The following is a 15,581-nucleotide window of genomic DNA, read 5'->3' on the forward strand; positions in this document are numbered from 1 at the left end:
ACCACATCACTTGGGAGGAAGAGGGGAGGAGGAAAGTCGACTTAGGAGTTGGAGGCGAGCCGGATCTAGAAAATTCAAGTAAAGCTAGAGCTATGTAGTGACACCCTGTCTCAAAAAAAAAAAAAAAAAAAAGAAAAAGAAAAAACATGAAATTCAAATCTCACATGAAATTCAAATTTTGGTGTCCACTAATAACTAGGAAACAGTCATGTTGTGAAGCTGCCCGCTCCTTTCACCGTTCCTGCAGGACAAGCAGTAATGACCTGGGCAGACCCACATTTCCTATCTGGCCGAGTGGCCGACACACTCGGCACAGCACTGAGAGTTAAGTCTGAAGACAGAGCGCTACATTCGCGCTAATGCTGGTGCTAGGAACTTGCTCCACGGTCATCTCACCGCCGAGCGGACACCTAATCTGAAATTCTACCCAGCTGGCACTGCTCTCAGAGTCACCACTGCTGTGGTTCTGGTCAGAGGGCGGCTGATTACTTTCATAGATTTCCAGGCCTGGTTTTTGGTGTATTCTGCATCAACGAGTTTGGGATTTTTCCGAGACAGAAGAATGAGAGGATCTCTTTCTGGGCTTGTCCTACGGAGAAAATACAGAACGTAAGTCTATGTGGCCTACACCATAATGTCCCCAGTCCCTAAAAGGTGAGCAGTACTGGCCAGGGAGGTGGCTGCTGGCACAAACGGGGTAATTCTCTGGGTCTGGTACAGTAAAGGGTATCGTGGGTAGTGCAGCATTTTGGTGGTTCAGGCTACTCCCAATTTAAGCATCAAAGATGGGAAGTATTGAGTCTTCACTTACATCCAGTTTTACTATTTTGAAACAGGATTGCATGTAGCCCAGGCTACCCTAGAACTCACCATATAGCCAAATGTGGCCTTCAATTCCTGATCCTGATTGGTAATCTCCCAGGCAGTGGGATTATAAGTGTGCGCCACCACATTTGGCCTGCATCTGGTCAATATAATTGTACTGGCTAGGTTTATATCAACTTGTTGTAAGCTAGAGTCATCAGAGAGGAGGGAGCCTCAGTTAAGGACACGACTCCCTAAGATCTGGCTGTAAGGCATTTTCTTAATCAGTGATCAGTGGGGGCGGGCCCAGCCCATTGTGGGCGGAGCCATCCCTGGGCTGCTTTCTGTAAGAAAGCTGGCTGTGCAGGCCAGTAAGTAGCATTCCTCTGCAGCCACTGCATCGGTTCCTGCCTCCAGGTTCCTAGCTGTGAGTTCCTGGCTTTTGACAACGAACCGTTCTGTGGAACTGTGAAGGAAATAAACTCTTTCCTCCCCGAGTTGCTTTTGGTCATGGTGTTTCATCACAGTAACCCTAAGCCACTGATGTTCTAGTCACCGCAGCTCTACTTCAGGGAATGGTTTTCTTTTTTAGACAGTTAAACCAATACCTATCATCATTGCCTTTTACAGCTGTGTGGCTACATAACCACCACTCACCAAAATAGCTACACAGTCTTTGTCGTGCAGTGTGACGGCTATTCTTGTTTGCCAACCATGAATATATAATATTTAAAGTTGAAAACCAATATAGTATTTAAATTTGAAAACAAGCTAGGCATAGAAGCACGAATCTTTAATTCCAGTGTTCATGAGGCGAAGGAGGATCTCTGTGAGTTCAAGGCCAGTCTGAACTATATAGAGAGCTCCAGACCAGTCAGGGCTACAAAGTGAGACCCTGTCTCAAAATATACACAAACAAAAAAAGACAAGACCACAGTGATTACATGCTCATAACCCTAGCTACTTGGAAAAGCAAGCACGTCTCAAGTTCAGGCTAGTCTAGGCTGTATAGCAGAACCCTGCCAAAAAAAAAAAAGGTGATCTCAGATAGACAGCACCCCACTACAACAACTATGAACACTCCTCTTTATGGTCTATTACCCATTCCACGGGTACTGACTGTGCCACCCACCTGTCAGCACTGTCCTCAGCAGAACACCTCTTCTTTCCTCTCCATTGCCCAGCCTCAGCCTGTGCCACTAGGCACTATTTAGTAGCCACATGGTCTGAGCACAAGGCAGTCAGGAGACCTGGTGACGATCCCTACCAAGGTAGCCCTGAGATACTGAGGCACAGTGACGTGACAAGCTATGTCTAGGAAACTGTACACAGGAAGAGGATCATCCACTCTGCCCCACAGGTGACACTCTACAAAGACGGACTGAGTTAACTGTTGGGGACTTGACTTCTTTGAATCCCAGTTTAATTGTGAGTGATTTGGCAAATAGTTGATGCCCTATTTTGTATTTATTTATTTATTTATTTATTATTTTGTGGTGATAAGACCATGACCAAAAGCAACTTGGGGAAGAAAGGTCTGATTGGCTTGTGTACATATCCTGATCACAATCGATCTGAGGAAACTGGGGAGTAACTATTGCAAAAGAAGGAACCACAGAGGAAAGTCACTTACTAGCTTGTTTCCAGCCAGGGTCATGTTCAGCTACTTTTCTTATCCTTCCTGGGACCTCATACCCAGGGAGGCATGGCCCACCAAGGGACAGGCCCTCCCACACCAATCACCAAAGAAGAAACTGCCCCACGGGCATGGCTGTACACTGATCTGAGGGAGGTAAGTTCTCTCCTCCCAGGTGACTATAGTTTTGGGTTAAGTTGACAAAAACTAACCGGCACAACTGGATTCTTCTCAGGTTAAAGATCCTGCCAGTAAGCATTTTGTTGATGGTGGTGATGGTGGCTGTTTTGAGAAAGGTCTCACCATGTAATCCTGGTGGGCCTGGAAACCACTATGAGATTCAGGCTGGCCTGAAACTTAACCTATAGACCAGGCTGGTCTGGAACCCATTTCTGAAGACGAGGAAGGCCTGGGGCTTGTAGTCCTACTTCTGTCTCCTGATTGCAAGATTACAGATGGGTGCCACTAGGCTTGGTCATCATTCCACATCCATTTCTGCCCCTGCGTCGCGAGTGCAAGATTACAGATGTGTGCTCCTAACACCTAGCTATCATCCCACGTTCATTTCCTGGTTATTTTAGCTTTCCCTTTGAGCAACAGGATGCATGAGACCCTCAAGACTGCATAATTTTACCCACTGCTTGGAAGAATATTGTTATTACAGGCCAGAAAACATAATTACCTTGATCCTCGGAAATATGCTGTAGAATTTTTCTTTTCCCATGGCCACTGTGCTGCTGACCTGAAAATACAATTTTTTTTTTAATTAGTTTTGGGGCTTTTTCCTAGACTATCTGTTTTAAACCATTTCTGAATATTAGTTCAGAATTTTGTACCTTTAAATAAACCTGTCCAAGGCTACTGAAACAAGCCATGAATAAAAGCACAAACCCTTCGATTACTGTTTTGATGTTCTGAAGGGGCTTGCCAGGAATAGCTACAAATTCACAAACCCACTAACATTAACTTACTGAAACATGGTCCAGATGGCATGCATAGGACCATTGAGCTGGCAGTGAGGATTTCCTCTCTGAGGAGAAGGCTATTAATAAAAATAGCACGTGACAAGAAATGCAAAGGAACTGAGTAAAAGAGAATTCACTTCCTGGCTTCATGCTCTGGGGATAAATCAAAGAGCACCAGATGTTATGTACTATGCTATATGAAAGGAACCTAGGATTCTTAAGGCTTCATGATGCTCTAAGAAAGATGAAGTCCCTGACACGCAGGAGTTAGAGGATATTATCATGACCAGCCTTCCTTGCTGAAACTTACGGTTCACATAGCTTTTAACTGCCCTTTCAGGAACACCCCCACCCTGCACAGAAGTCTATGCAGTGTCTTCCTCTACGCAGGGGAAGGCTGAACTGGAGTAGGTCCTGCCCACAGTCATGCCTGCAAGCCAGAAGAGGGCACCCACCAGATCTCATTACAGATGGTTGTGAGGCACCATGTGGTTGCTGGGAATCGAACTCAGGATCTCTGGAAGAACAGCCAGTGCTCTTAACCTCTGAGTCATCTCTCCAGCCCCACTTTTCTTTAATGTGCACTGGTGTTTTTCCTCCATGTATGTCTGTGTGGACATACAGACAGTTGTTAGTTGCTATGAAGGTGCTGGGAGTTGAACCCTGGTCCTCTGAAAGAGCAGTCAGTGCCCTTAAAAGCTGAGCCATTTATCCAGCCCCCGCCTTAGCCCTGCTATCTTAAAGCTTGCCTGAGGCCCCAGCCACTGCTTCCTGGGTGCTAGAACTGTAGGCATTGTTTGTGACAACTTTATCTGACTCTCCAGCCCAAGGCCAGAACTATTTCTTATTCTTCTGAAGTATAAACTATCCACTGATTGGAGGGTTTTGTCCTTTTGTAGTTAGTGGGAATGACACAGACATTGTTTCAGAGTCTGTGGTAAAGCACAAAGCGTTGCAAAAGCACCTGGAATCCCCCTGCCCACAGCAGCTGGGGAAGACTCCAGTGAAGACATTCTCAGGGCTGGAGAGAAGGCTCAACAAATAAGGGTATGTACTGATCTGGCAGGGTACTGAGTTCAGTTCCCAGTACCCACGTTCCACAGCTAACAACTGTCGCGCTCCACAGATCCAACACCCTCTTCTGGCCTCTGAGGGCACTGAGTTTGGTGCATAACCCCACACACAGAAACACACATACACATCAGTTAAACCTAAGAAAAAATTTGTCAGAGGATTTCCTTCCAACAGTGCTGGCAAGCATCTGCAAGCTCAGCACTTGGGAAATAAAAGCAGAAAGATGACTAGGTCAGGGTCATCATTAACCGCAAGGGGACTTGGAGATCAACCTAGGCTGTATGTCTCAAAAATAAATAAAATGAAACTGCTTTCCATTCATTTCTCCACATAGCTGGGTCTTCCTCCCCTTTTCATAGCACTAGATGCTCCGGCCAGTACCTTGCACATGCTAGGGGAGTGTTCTATCGCTGAGCCATATCTGTAGCCCTTACTGGCACTGTCTCTGTTCGCTTACCTACCCACGCGACATGTGGCTACGTCTGGAAACATTTCTGAGGAACTGCTACTAACATTTAGTGGGCAGAGATGTTAAATATCCTAGAAGGAACAGGACAGCTCCTTACCACAAAGAACTACCCAGTCCAAGTATCAGTATTACCAAACCTAAGCAGGCTTGCTCTAAACAGAAGGCACGCCACATCTCCAGAGCACTTCTGTGTTTTAATCAGCCCCCTCTGAATCTCCAGCCACACTTGTAAAGGTAACAGACTCTGGGAACAAGATGAATTAGATGATTGCTCTCCTTGCATCCTAGAGACGACCTATAATGACTGTGTTTCTGGAAAAGTAAGTACCAATAAGCCAGGTACGGTGGTACGTGCCTGTAATCCCAGCACTCAGTAGACTGAAGCTGGCCAATGGCAAATTCAGGATGAGCTTGTTTTACATGACAAGACTCCATGGGCAGGGCACCACCAGCGTAACCCCGATACTGTGAAAATCAGGAATGTAAGATATAGCTGGTTTAGGAAGTGTAGACAGCCAGACCCTGAGAAGTCTGGTAGGATGGAGTCAGTAGGCCAAGGCATGTCTCGGTCACGAAGATCTGGAATATACTTGTTCTTAATATACCTAAGGGTCCATTACAACCCAGCATTAGCACCAATTACCAAGCACATTCCAAGTAATTTTAAAAACCAAGCAGAGCAGTAACTACCTATAAGAGGCTGGTATTTGGGAAGGCAAACCCCAGTATCCAGGAAGATCAGGGGTTTGAGCCCAGTCTGAGCTACGCATTCAAGGACAGCCTGGGTTACAAAGTGAGACTGTTTGAACAGATTATCTCCCCTTCCTCACAGCAAGGTCACTTAATTTACAGCGGAGTGTGGCGGCTCGTGCCTGCAAACCCAGCACTCGGCAGAGTGAAACAGGAGGGCTACTACTCTGAGCTGGCCTGGGAACTACATAGCAACTTCCGGGTCAGGCTGGGGCACTGAGTGAGACCCTGTGTTTAAGAATATTTAAAAAAAAAAAAAAAAAAACTACTACTCTGAGCTGGCCTGGGAACTACATAGCAACTTCCGGGTCAGGCTGGGGCACTGAGTGAGACCCTGTGTTTAAGAATATTTAAAAAAAAAAAAATTAAAAGAAAATGGTGCTGGAGAGATGGTTCGGTGGTCCAGAGTACTTGGTGCCCTTGCAGAGGATCTGGGTTCAGATCTCCGTGTTCACATGACAGCTCAGAACTACCTGTAACTCTTAGTTCTAGAGGATCTGATGCCCTCTTCTACCTAGGGGACCCTAGGCGTGCATGTGGTACATATACAGACGTGTAGGGAAACATGCAAATAAAATAAAAAAAATCATCTTAAAAAAGTTTAAAGAATCTTGTAACCCTTCCCTGAGAGGCACTGCTGACAATTTAGCATAGTGTCTTCTGCCCTTTTTGATAGGGATCTCTAAAATTTGAGTAGGGTCTTCTTATTTCCAGGCTACCCTCAAACATGGTTGTGGTTGGTCTTGAACTTGGGATCCCCCTACCTCCACCTCTCCAGTGCTGGGATTACAGGCATGAGCCACCATGACCAGTCTGTGCAGTGCTGGACATCGAATCCTGGGCTTCATGCCTGCTAGGTAAGTGTCCTCGGGTCCGACAGGAATACTTACATACACACAAAACTGCTCATACTACGTGACAGTCTCCTGACTTTTATATATATATATTGTGTGTGTGTATACCTTTCTGTGCGTGAGCATATAACAGGGCTAGAAGAAGACATAACTGTCAGACTTTATTCCCTTGAGATAGGTGCTTCACTGACAGGGCTCTGGCCATTTTTGCTAGGCGAGCTGGCCAGGAAGCTCCCAGCATCCATCTGTCTCTGGCCCCAGGAACTCTGGGGGTTCCAGGCACACACAACTATGCCTGAGTTTTACGTGGATGCTCCGTAGCCAAGCTCATATCCTCAGGCTGCACAGCTAGCACCCTACCTACTAAGCCATTGCCCCAGCACAGGCGGGAATCTTAAATTATTGACTGTATTCTGCTGCTTTACCCCAAGAAAACTCACAGAGAGGGAGAAACAAAACCTTTCCAAAGGACCTACCGTAGCAGATCTTCTCTGAAGAGGTCCCACCGTCCAAGACCAGTAGGATAAAGTGGCCACACAGCAGGGCCCCCTTCCCAAAATGTCCATGCAGGATACATGATATCATGGTACTCCGATGTCTTTGACAGAAACAGAAAGGCATTCCGAGTAAGTTGTGGGAGAGAATGAGAAGCAGCCGGCTGCATTCATCATACAGAGTTGGGATAAAGGCCTTCATGGTGCCAGAGAAATACTGCATTTGTCTGCGAGGTTAGCTCTGAGAACACAGCTCCATGACAGAGCACTTACCGACCACAAGAGAGGCCCTAAGTGCAATACCCAACACCACAAGGTATCACCTCTTTCTTTTTTCTTTTTCAAGACAGGGTTTCTCTGTGTAACAGCCCTGGCTGTCCTATAACTAGCTCTTGTAGACCAGGCTGGCCTCAAACTCACAGAGATCCGCCTGCCTCTGCCTCCCGAGTGCTGAGATTAAGGGCGTGCGCCACCACTGCCTGGCTAAGGCATCACCTCTTATGCCTAGACTGTAGACATTAGAAGGCAAGAATTACCAGGGGTAAAAATAGCAGATCTGCAGGGTTGGGGTGGTGCACACCTTTAAGTCCATCACTCTAGAGGCAGTGGCAGGTGGATTTCTGTGGGTTCGAGGCCAGCCACATCTATACAGTGAGTTCTAAGACAGCCAGGGCTACACAGTGAAACCCTGTCTTGAGGGGGGGAAAAAATAACAGACTCTCTGAATCCCAGAATTTTTAACCATATTAAAGGTCAAGTTTTTCAGTTCCTAAAAATTCTGGAGGTTTTTTTTTTCTTTTTTGAGGAAGGAAGGATAATATTCCCAATTATGAATAATCAGTTCTGTCAAAACGTAACTGCTGTTACATCCTTGTGTTTCCCCTGCTTTTCCAGTTCTGAGTTATTTCCCAGGGGGTATTCTGAGAGTAAGAATCAGGAACTAACACTGATCACGGTGGTCTGAACGCCAACGCTTCCTCTTCGCCAGAAGTGAGCGCTCCACTGTACGCCTCCATGTCCAGGGAATGGGGGAATAAAATCCCTAACTCTACCTATGGGTTTATTTTCCAAGACGACTTACAACAGCTTGATAAGAAACTGTCTGATGACTAGTAAGTCATGATCTGGTGTCACCTAACACTGTGGGTGTCCCTGTTGAGCTCACACTGGCTGTTCATAGATCAGAAGGACCAAGGGAAGAACGGAAGAATGCAGGGAGTCTCATCACATACATGGGGGGGGGGGGGTGCTTGCTGTTGTTTTTTGTTTTTCGTTGGTTTTTGTTTGTTTGTCTGTTTGTCTGAGATAGGACCTTACTGTGTAACTCTGGCTGGCCTGGAACGTACCCTAGACCAGGCCAGCCTCTAATATAGTGATCCTTCCCTTTCTGCCTCTTTAGTGCTGGGATAAGCCAGGGATCTTACAGGCCGAAGCCATCAAGTCCAACACACATATTTTTGGGTAAAAGTTTAAAATCCTCTGTTCCTACCTATGGCTGCCTCTATAATGTGGCTACTTATAGAGCCTTTAACCCACTGTTTCTCCACGGCAACTCCAGGGGTAAGGGATAACTCCTCTCAAGCGCTTAGAAAGTCCCAGGTGACCCAGCAAGCATCTCCAACAAAGCAGTTGTTCAGTAGGAACTTCACAGTTAACCAAAGCCAAAAGACTGCAATTCCTCCTCTGGATGTTGCTGTCAGAGACTGTGAGAGCCAGGAGGGAAGTAACAGGAAAACAAAGGCAATAAAAGTGACATCACACTGGAACCAGCTTTTGAGAAACCAGCATAAACCACTTAAAACACAGGAAGTAAGTCTCTCGAGAACACTGATAAAGAGAGAGGGGCAGCTGGGAGACGGCTCGAAAGGTGAAGTGTCTGTCTTGCAAGCACGAAGACCTGAGTTCTAGTCCCTGAAGTCACAAAAAGCTGGGCACAGTGGCACACAGTAGACCTCTGGGGCTTGCTGCCCTGCCAGGCAGCCTAATCAGTAAGTTCCAGGCCAATGAGAGATCTTGACTCAAACACAAGGCAGATGGCTCTGAGAAACAACACCCAAGGTTGAGCTCTGGCCTCAGAGCCCACACACATACATCCATGTATTAACCTCTGGCCTCAGAATACACACACACACACACACACACACACACACCCCTATGTATTGACCTCTGGCCTCAGAGTCCACACATATACATCCATGTGCAACTGTCCCCACACTAAAACAAAAAGAAAAAGGAAGAAGAGAAAAGAAAGAAAAAACTAAGAATACTGCTTTGGCTGGGCAGTGGTGGCACACACCTTTAATCCCAGCACCTGGGAGACAGAGGCAGGTGGATCTCTGTAATTCAAGGCCAGCCTGATCTACAAAGCAAGTTCTAGGGTAGCCAGGGCGGTTACACAAGGAAACCCTGTCTCAGAAAAAAGAATACTGCTTTGAAGAAAGCAAACCAGAGCACCTGTTCCTTCACTCAAAGACCATGGTCGTCCTAAACCCACTGTCTTTCGGCCAAACCACCCAGTTTAGGATGCTTCATACCTGGTTTCTACAGAAGGCACTCCTTGCCAATACGGCATCTGCATGAGCCTGAGTACAGACAGGCTGCTTTCCTGCCCCAAATTCTCCAAGTCCATAGGTGTCACTCCACTTCTATCCTCCCTAATAGGATCCTAACTCCCTCTCACTCACCTTCTTGGTCACCCTAGGCCCATCTGTACAATACACTGTTTAGACACAAACCATGTATTACCCAGCACCTTCAATGTTAGATTTTGGCTATGCTGAGTGCCTGGGACACAGACAAAGACAGGACTGAGGATACTCAGCACTGTGGCTACTGGATACACTATAGGAATGTGAGAAACATTTCTCAAATGACAGCACTCCCTAATTAAGCCTGTGAGCTTTCCTGGATCCCGTGAGAGCTGTAGGCTACTAAGACACCCTTCTCCCTAGCCATAGATAATAGGCTAAGGTACTCTTCTTACATTACATATGGGTCTTCAACTCTATTTCACCAGTCTTATGGTTCGGTGATTGTGAATTAACACAGAACAAGTTCATTCCTGGATGATGGCCAGCCTCATCCTCACCAATACCCATCAGACTGCCGATGAAGATCTCTTGCTCCTATCGGAGGATCTCACCCTCTGTTCCCATGTGGCCCTTCCTGTGCTCACCTTACTGAAGGAGAAGACAGGGATGGTTGGCTCCATCCACTTAGGAACCTGAGGATAATCTCGTACATTGATGACCATTTCCATGTCCGGGAGACGCTGAATCACCGCCAAAAGAAAGTGTTCGACACCACTACACCTGTCAACCAGACAAAAACACAAAATCGTCAAGAGTTGTGCCTGCAAGCCGTAGGGCGAGGAAGGATGCTAACATTACGGTGAAACAAGCCAGTGCCCAGACCGTCAGCCCACTGCACAGTCCCCTGAATGCAATGCTTCTACAGCGACTATGCCACTTTTCACAAGGCACAGTTTACTGTTCTTAGCTAAATTGCTTCCACAGTCCTAACTTTGAAGAGAATACCACTTCTACACACATCACTTCTCTGATCGTTACCCGGTCTTTCTTCCCACGACACAGAATAGTTTAATCAGTAGAAAAGACGCAAATTTTAATAGAGAAAGTGAAACCCTTATTTCCTAATTCTGTTCCTTTCCACACGAAGACACTGCTATAGCTTGGACCTGGGATGTCTGGTCCTCGGCCGGAAGGTGACGGTAAACAGTTAAGATAGGGTGGTTCTGGATCACAGAAGCCATGCTTCCAAGGAGAGCGTGAGCTGTTGCATTCTCTCCCTCCCTCCCGGGATCCTCACCTTCCCAAGTGACGGAGTGTAAGCAGGTTTCTCTACCCAGTACTGCCCTCCATGCTGCCCTGAATAACCACAGACCCTAAAGCAAGAACGCCAACTGACCAGACTGAAACCATGAGCCAAAATAAAATGATCCTCTATGCTTACTTGTCTCAGATGTTTTGTTACAGTAGCGGGAAGCTGACTAACATACTGAGTTAGGGTTTTCACTGCTGTGGAGAGACACCATGACAGCGGCAACTCTTAGAAAGAAAGCATTTAATTGGGGTGGCATATAGTTCAGAGGCGCAATCCTTTATCATCAGGACAGAAAGTATGGTGGCATGCAGGCAGACGTAGTGAGTTGTCATGACAGGTGACACGCAGGCAGATGTGGTGCGGGCTATGGCTTGACCAGAAGGGAGCAGGAAGTCGACTGACTCACAGGGCAGAATTCTAAGCATAGGAAACCTCAAAGCCCACCCCCACAGTGACACACATCCTCCAACAAGGCCACACCCACTCCAACAAAGCCACACCTCCAAAGAGTGCTACTCTCCATAAGATTATGGGGGCAAATTACATTCAAACTACCAATGGTACCATTTTACTTTCTTCCAAGGTTAGCTCTTGATGATGACCTTTCATACGTTCAACCTAAATACAGATCATTATCAAAACTTGCTCTGCAAGACAGAAACGGACCGATAAAATCATGAAGACCAAAACACCACTTTCTCACTGCACTCCCTGAGAAGCCTCAGAGAACTTGTTTATTTTTCTGAAAGAAAGGGAAAATGTTTGACTTGTTTCTGCCCTATCCTTTGAGGTCCTACCGCCACCACTCCAGGAGCTGACAGATCTAGCAGCTCACAGACTGATCAGAATTTTCTGGCAACATGGCTAGTCTGGAACTTACTACACAGACCATCTGGCCTCAAATTTTTGGTCATCTTCCTTCTCTGCCTCCCAAAACCCAACATTTCAGCCACCATGCCCGGCTAAAACAGTTTAACACACCAGGAGATAGCTACCAAATAAATATTATTTCTTATTATATTATAGTCCATTATTACAATTATAATTATTAAATATTATTTATAAATATTACATACATATTTTACATGCAAGAAGATAACTACCAAATAAAATCAATGGTTCATAAACATAAAATACTTGTGTATGTAATGTATTAATAATAAGGAAGTGTCAATGAGACCAGATAACTTATTACAATCTGATTCTAAAAGTCTAATACACTGCATTGTCGTAGAGGGTATAAGATTTACTTAAGAGCATGAGAGCCAGACACGGTGGCACACATCTTCAATCCTAGCGCTATGAAGAAAGAAATCGGTGTAACTTTGAGTTCAAGGCCAGCCTGGTCTACGTAGCAAGTTCCAGGCCAACCAGAGCTACATAATGAAACACCGTCTCAAATAAATTAGTAGATGAATTAATTAAAAAATCTTTAAAAAGCATGGGAAACAAAAAACAAAATACAGTACTTAGCCTGGCTATTCTGGGAATTCAGCCTACACGTGTACATATGTCCGTGACCAGTGTGCGCAGAGGTATCTGCATATATAAGCATAGTAAAGCTTGTATTGGTCAGATTTTGTAGAGGTTTTGTAAGGAGTAATTTAAATATTCACTGATAGAGGACTAAATGAAGAAATCCATACAGTGAGTTACTACTATGGCATCATAAACCTGCATAGAAATACGTGGCTCACAACACACATTTATAAATCCCTCTGCTTCACTTTCTTCTGTAGCCCACATTACCCTACCAGGTTTCATTAGTCTATTCTTCACAGCCTGTGAAACCAGGCCAACAAACAAACAAACAAACAAAAAAATAAATAAATAAATGAAACAGAAGGCAGAGCCAATGCCATCATAATTAATGATGTACAACAGATTGCGTAAAATAGCTGGTAATAAAAAATAAATAAAATCCCAGGCAAGGTGAGTTATCCACACTTTCTGAAATAGGAGGAAAGATTCACTCGTTAATCTTCTAAGTTAGCTTCTAGGAGGACTTGACAGTATCGTTAGCCTACATGTAGCATTCTTAGAAGATACCAGAAGATACGTCTTCATCTTACCTGGAGGGGAACATGCAGTCATCTTCCCGAAATAATCTGTGCTTAATGACCTGGTAGTGGGTCCCTAGCTTCCGCCTGACCACCTCAGCCATCATCTTCCTGGAGATACCACCTCGGAAAGGAGTGAGGTCCTCTTGGATGACGCTGTGGAAGAATGGAAACCATTGAGGAAAGCAGGCCAAGAAATCCCGATAAATTCCGTCTATTCCCAAGTGCATCTTATTCAAAGAATAAACTAAACAGGGGAAAGTAATGGATAGGAACGAGCAACTCTTCTAAAAGCACTATGGGTAACTAAAGAAAAAAAAAAAGAACATCAAACTCAGAACCTGGGGAAGATGGGTCCTGAGTTCACAACCCCAGCACCAGTGAACACAGCCATAACCCCAGCCCTGTGGAGGGTAGAGAGGCAGATCACCGGAGGCTCGTTGGCCCCAGTCTGGTTCAGTGAGAGACCCAGACTTGGCAGAATAAGGCACAGTGACACCAGAAAGAAACATACCCAAACACACACAACATACACAATCCAACATGCTGAGGCGTAGTTCAGTTAAGAGTAGCTTGCTTGGCATGGGCAAGGTCCTAGGTCTGGTCTTCAGCACCACAAAAGCAAAGTGTCAAACATAGCAAAGCAACAGGAAGAAGAAGTCCATGTTTCTTCTTCCTCCCTCCATCAGGCTTGCCCCCCCCTCCGCTCGTGGATGGCCTGTTCATGCCACACCCACAACCATAGCCCCTGCCATCTTATAGATGTCCTGTTTTCCTTGATTTTAACGGCGAGGCTTGTGCTCCCCAGCATAGGCTGCAGTCACCAGGAAATCAGTTACTTTATATCTCTTTTCAAGTTCAGCACCATGTAAGTTTCAAGAAGTATCGTTAGCATCAGGAGAATTTTTGAAGAATCTTAGAAAGACGAAGGGCAAGGATTGCTGTTTATCTGAGCTTTCGGAAAAATGACATGGCTTGCCATAAGGGGTAGTCAGTGGAAAAGGTAGGTTAGAACCCTTCAGGCTTGCTGTTCACGGGCTTATCTTTCTACTATACTAAACCCGGGCCAAACTTGCATACCTTAAAGATTAAAAACAAAGAGGAAATACTAATTATATTATATAGATGATATATACGCTCATTCCTTCAACAAGCAATTGCAGAGGATCAGCACCAGAGAGAAGACATAGACTCAGGTCCTAAGATGCTTTCAGTCCGTGGGTGAAACAGAAAAGCGCATTTGCTAAATCCCACAGGGAGTAGAGGCCGTGTGGAGAATACCGAGCCTCCCAGGGCAATTTCTCATCGTGGAAGAGCCACCTAAGGTACCCCTTCAGCTCTCACGACATCCTTAGATCACTGATAACTGCCATCAAGATCTCTTGCAGGACTTTGGAAAGTTTCCCTAGGTCAAGAATCCAGCTCTCGGGGACACATTAAAGAACTCACCCGTGATAGCAGCTGCAGTTTTGACTTGTACATGGTTCATAATTCTCCAAAGCCCTGTTAATTTGGTCAATAAATACTTTCCATTTTGAGCCTTCAAAAAGTGAAGGAAATGAGAGTTAACAAAATACCCTTGGCATTCGCATGTGCAAGCAGCAGGCAGAAGCAACAGAAGACCAACACTTGCAGAAATCCCCTTCCTTTCCCAGTAGTGCCAAGAAATGCCAAGAAGGATTATTTGTGTAACTTGTCGGGGCTTGAGTCAAGTCTGCTCCTCTACCTGGGCCATCAGATATCTAAGAAATTGGAAAAGTCACAAGCTTAATGTTCGGCCTTAAACGGCTATGGATACAGTGGACTTCAACACGGATTCTCACCTAATCAAACTGAGCCCCTTCGAGAGAGAACCAATGCAAAATCTTAAACATAACCCTCCCTCATCTGTTGTTCTGTCGTAACAGGTAGGAGTCTCCCTCTCAAAAGGGTGCAAAACACAGGGGACGTCCCTCTCTCTCCCTACCACCCCCAGTTCTGGAAGATGGGTCCAGGGATACAAGCAGCAGAGGCCCAGACACCTCTGCTCGCCCCCGCCCACGCCGGCCGCCCAGCTCGCGCTGCAGCCACACAGCATTCCACGCGCGCCGGGGGGCAGGAGCGAGCGCCTCGAAAACCAAGCGCACCCCAAGTCGCAGCGGCAGGCTTGGCCCTGCCCGGAGCCCACCTGACTCCTTCTGGCGGGCCTGCACCCGGAGCAGGAGCAATAGCAGCATCCATGGCCCAAGCCGACAGCCCGCCAGCCGCTCCATCGCCCGCAGACCACTGCGGATCCCGGCCCGCACGCCGGCGGAAGCGCCGCCCAGCACAGGGGTGGCCGCGGACGCCAGGCACGCGGGAGCTGCCCGACACAAAGATGGCTGCCCAGCACCCCGCCCCCACCTCCCCTGCAGGCACCTAGAAGCTAATCAAGATAGCACCGCTAGTAATGGTCATTCCTTCCGTTTTGTGACAAAATGAAGGTCAGAGGGAGTACATTTCTTGCCACAGCTACACCCAGAGACTAGGCTAGGTCATCCCAGAACACCAGTTTATTTATTGAGCATATGGATGGATGCAAACTGTCAAGTCACAAAGTGCTGCAAATAGGTTAGCATGGGTCACTTTACAATAGGAATTTATAGCAATTATA

At 46.2% G+C, this 15,581-nt stretch overlaps 1 protein-coding gene across 1 annotated transcript in view; it reads right to left on the bottom strand.

Annotated features, from left to right (window-relative positions):
- Positions 1–15,265, bottom strand: part of Poglut1 (protein O-glucosyltransferase 1) — a 24,166-nt gene extending 8,901 nt beyond the window's left edge. Inside the window, exons 1-7 of the mRNA XM_050149081.1 lie at positions 15,117–15,265; positions 14,399–14,489; positions 12,962–13,105; positions 10,222–10,357; positions 7,029–7,150; positions 3,123–3,182; positions 427–589 (exon numbers count right to left, since the gene is read on the bottom strand). Of these exons, the coding sequence (XP_050005038.1) occupies positions 427–589; positions 3,123–3,182; positions 7,029–7,150; positions 10,222–10,357; positions 12,962–13,105; positions 14,399–14,489; positions 15,117–15,201 (801 nt within the window). The 5' untranslated portion in view covers positions 15,202–15,265. The remainder of the gene's footprint in view (positions 1–426; positions 590–3,122; positions 3,183–7,028; positions 7,151–10,221; positions 10,358–12,961; positions 13,106–14,398; positions 14,490–15,116) is intronic.
- Between the last annotated feature and the right edge of the window lie 316 nt (positions 15,266–15,581).

This window comes from Alexandromys fortis, unplaced genomic scaffold (assembly GCF_014885135.2).
Source record: "Alexandromys fortis isolate MF-2015 unplaced genomic scaffold, M_Fortis_MF-2015_v1.1 scaffold_4, whole genome shotgun sequence".
In the NCBI taxonomy this organism is placed as follows: domain Eukaryota; kingdom Metazoa; phylum Chordata; class Mammalia; order Rodentia; family Cricetidae; genus Alexandromys; species Alexandromys fortis.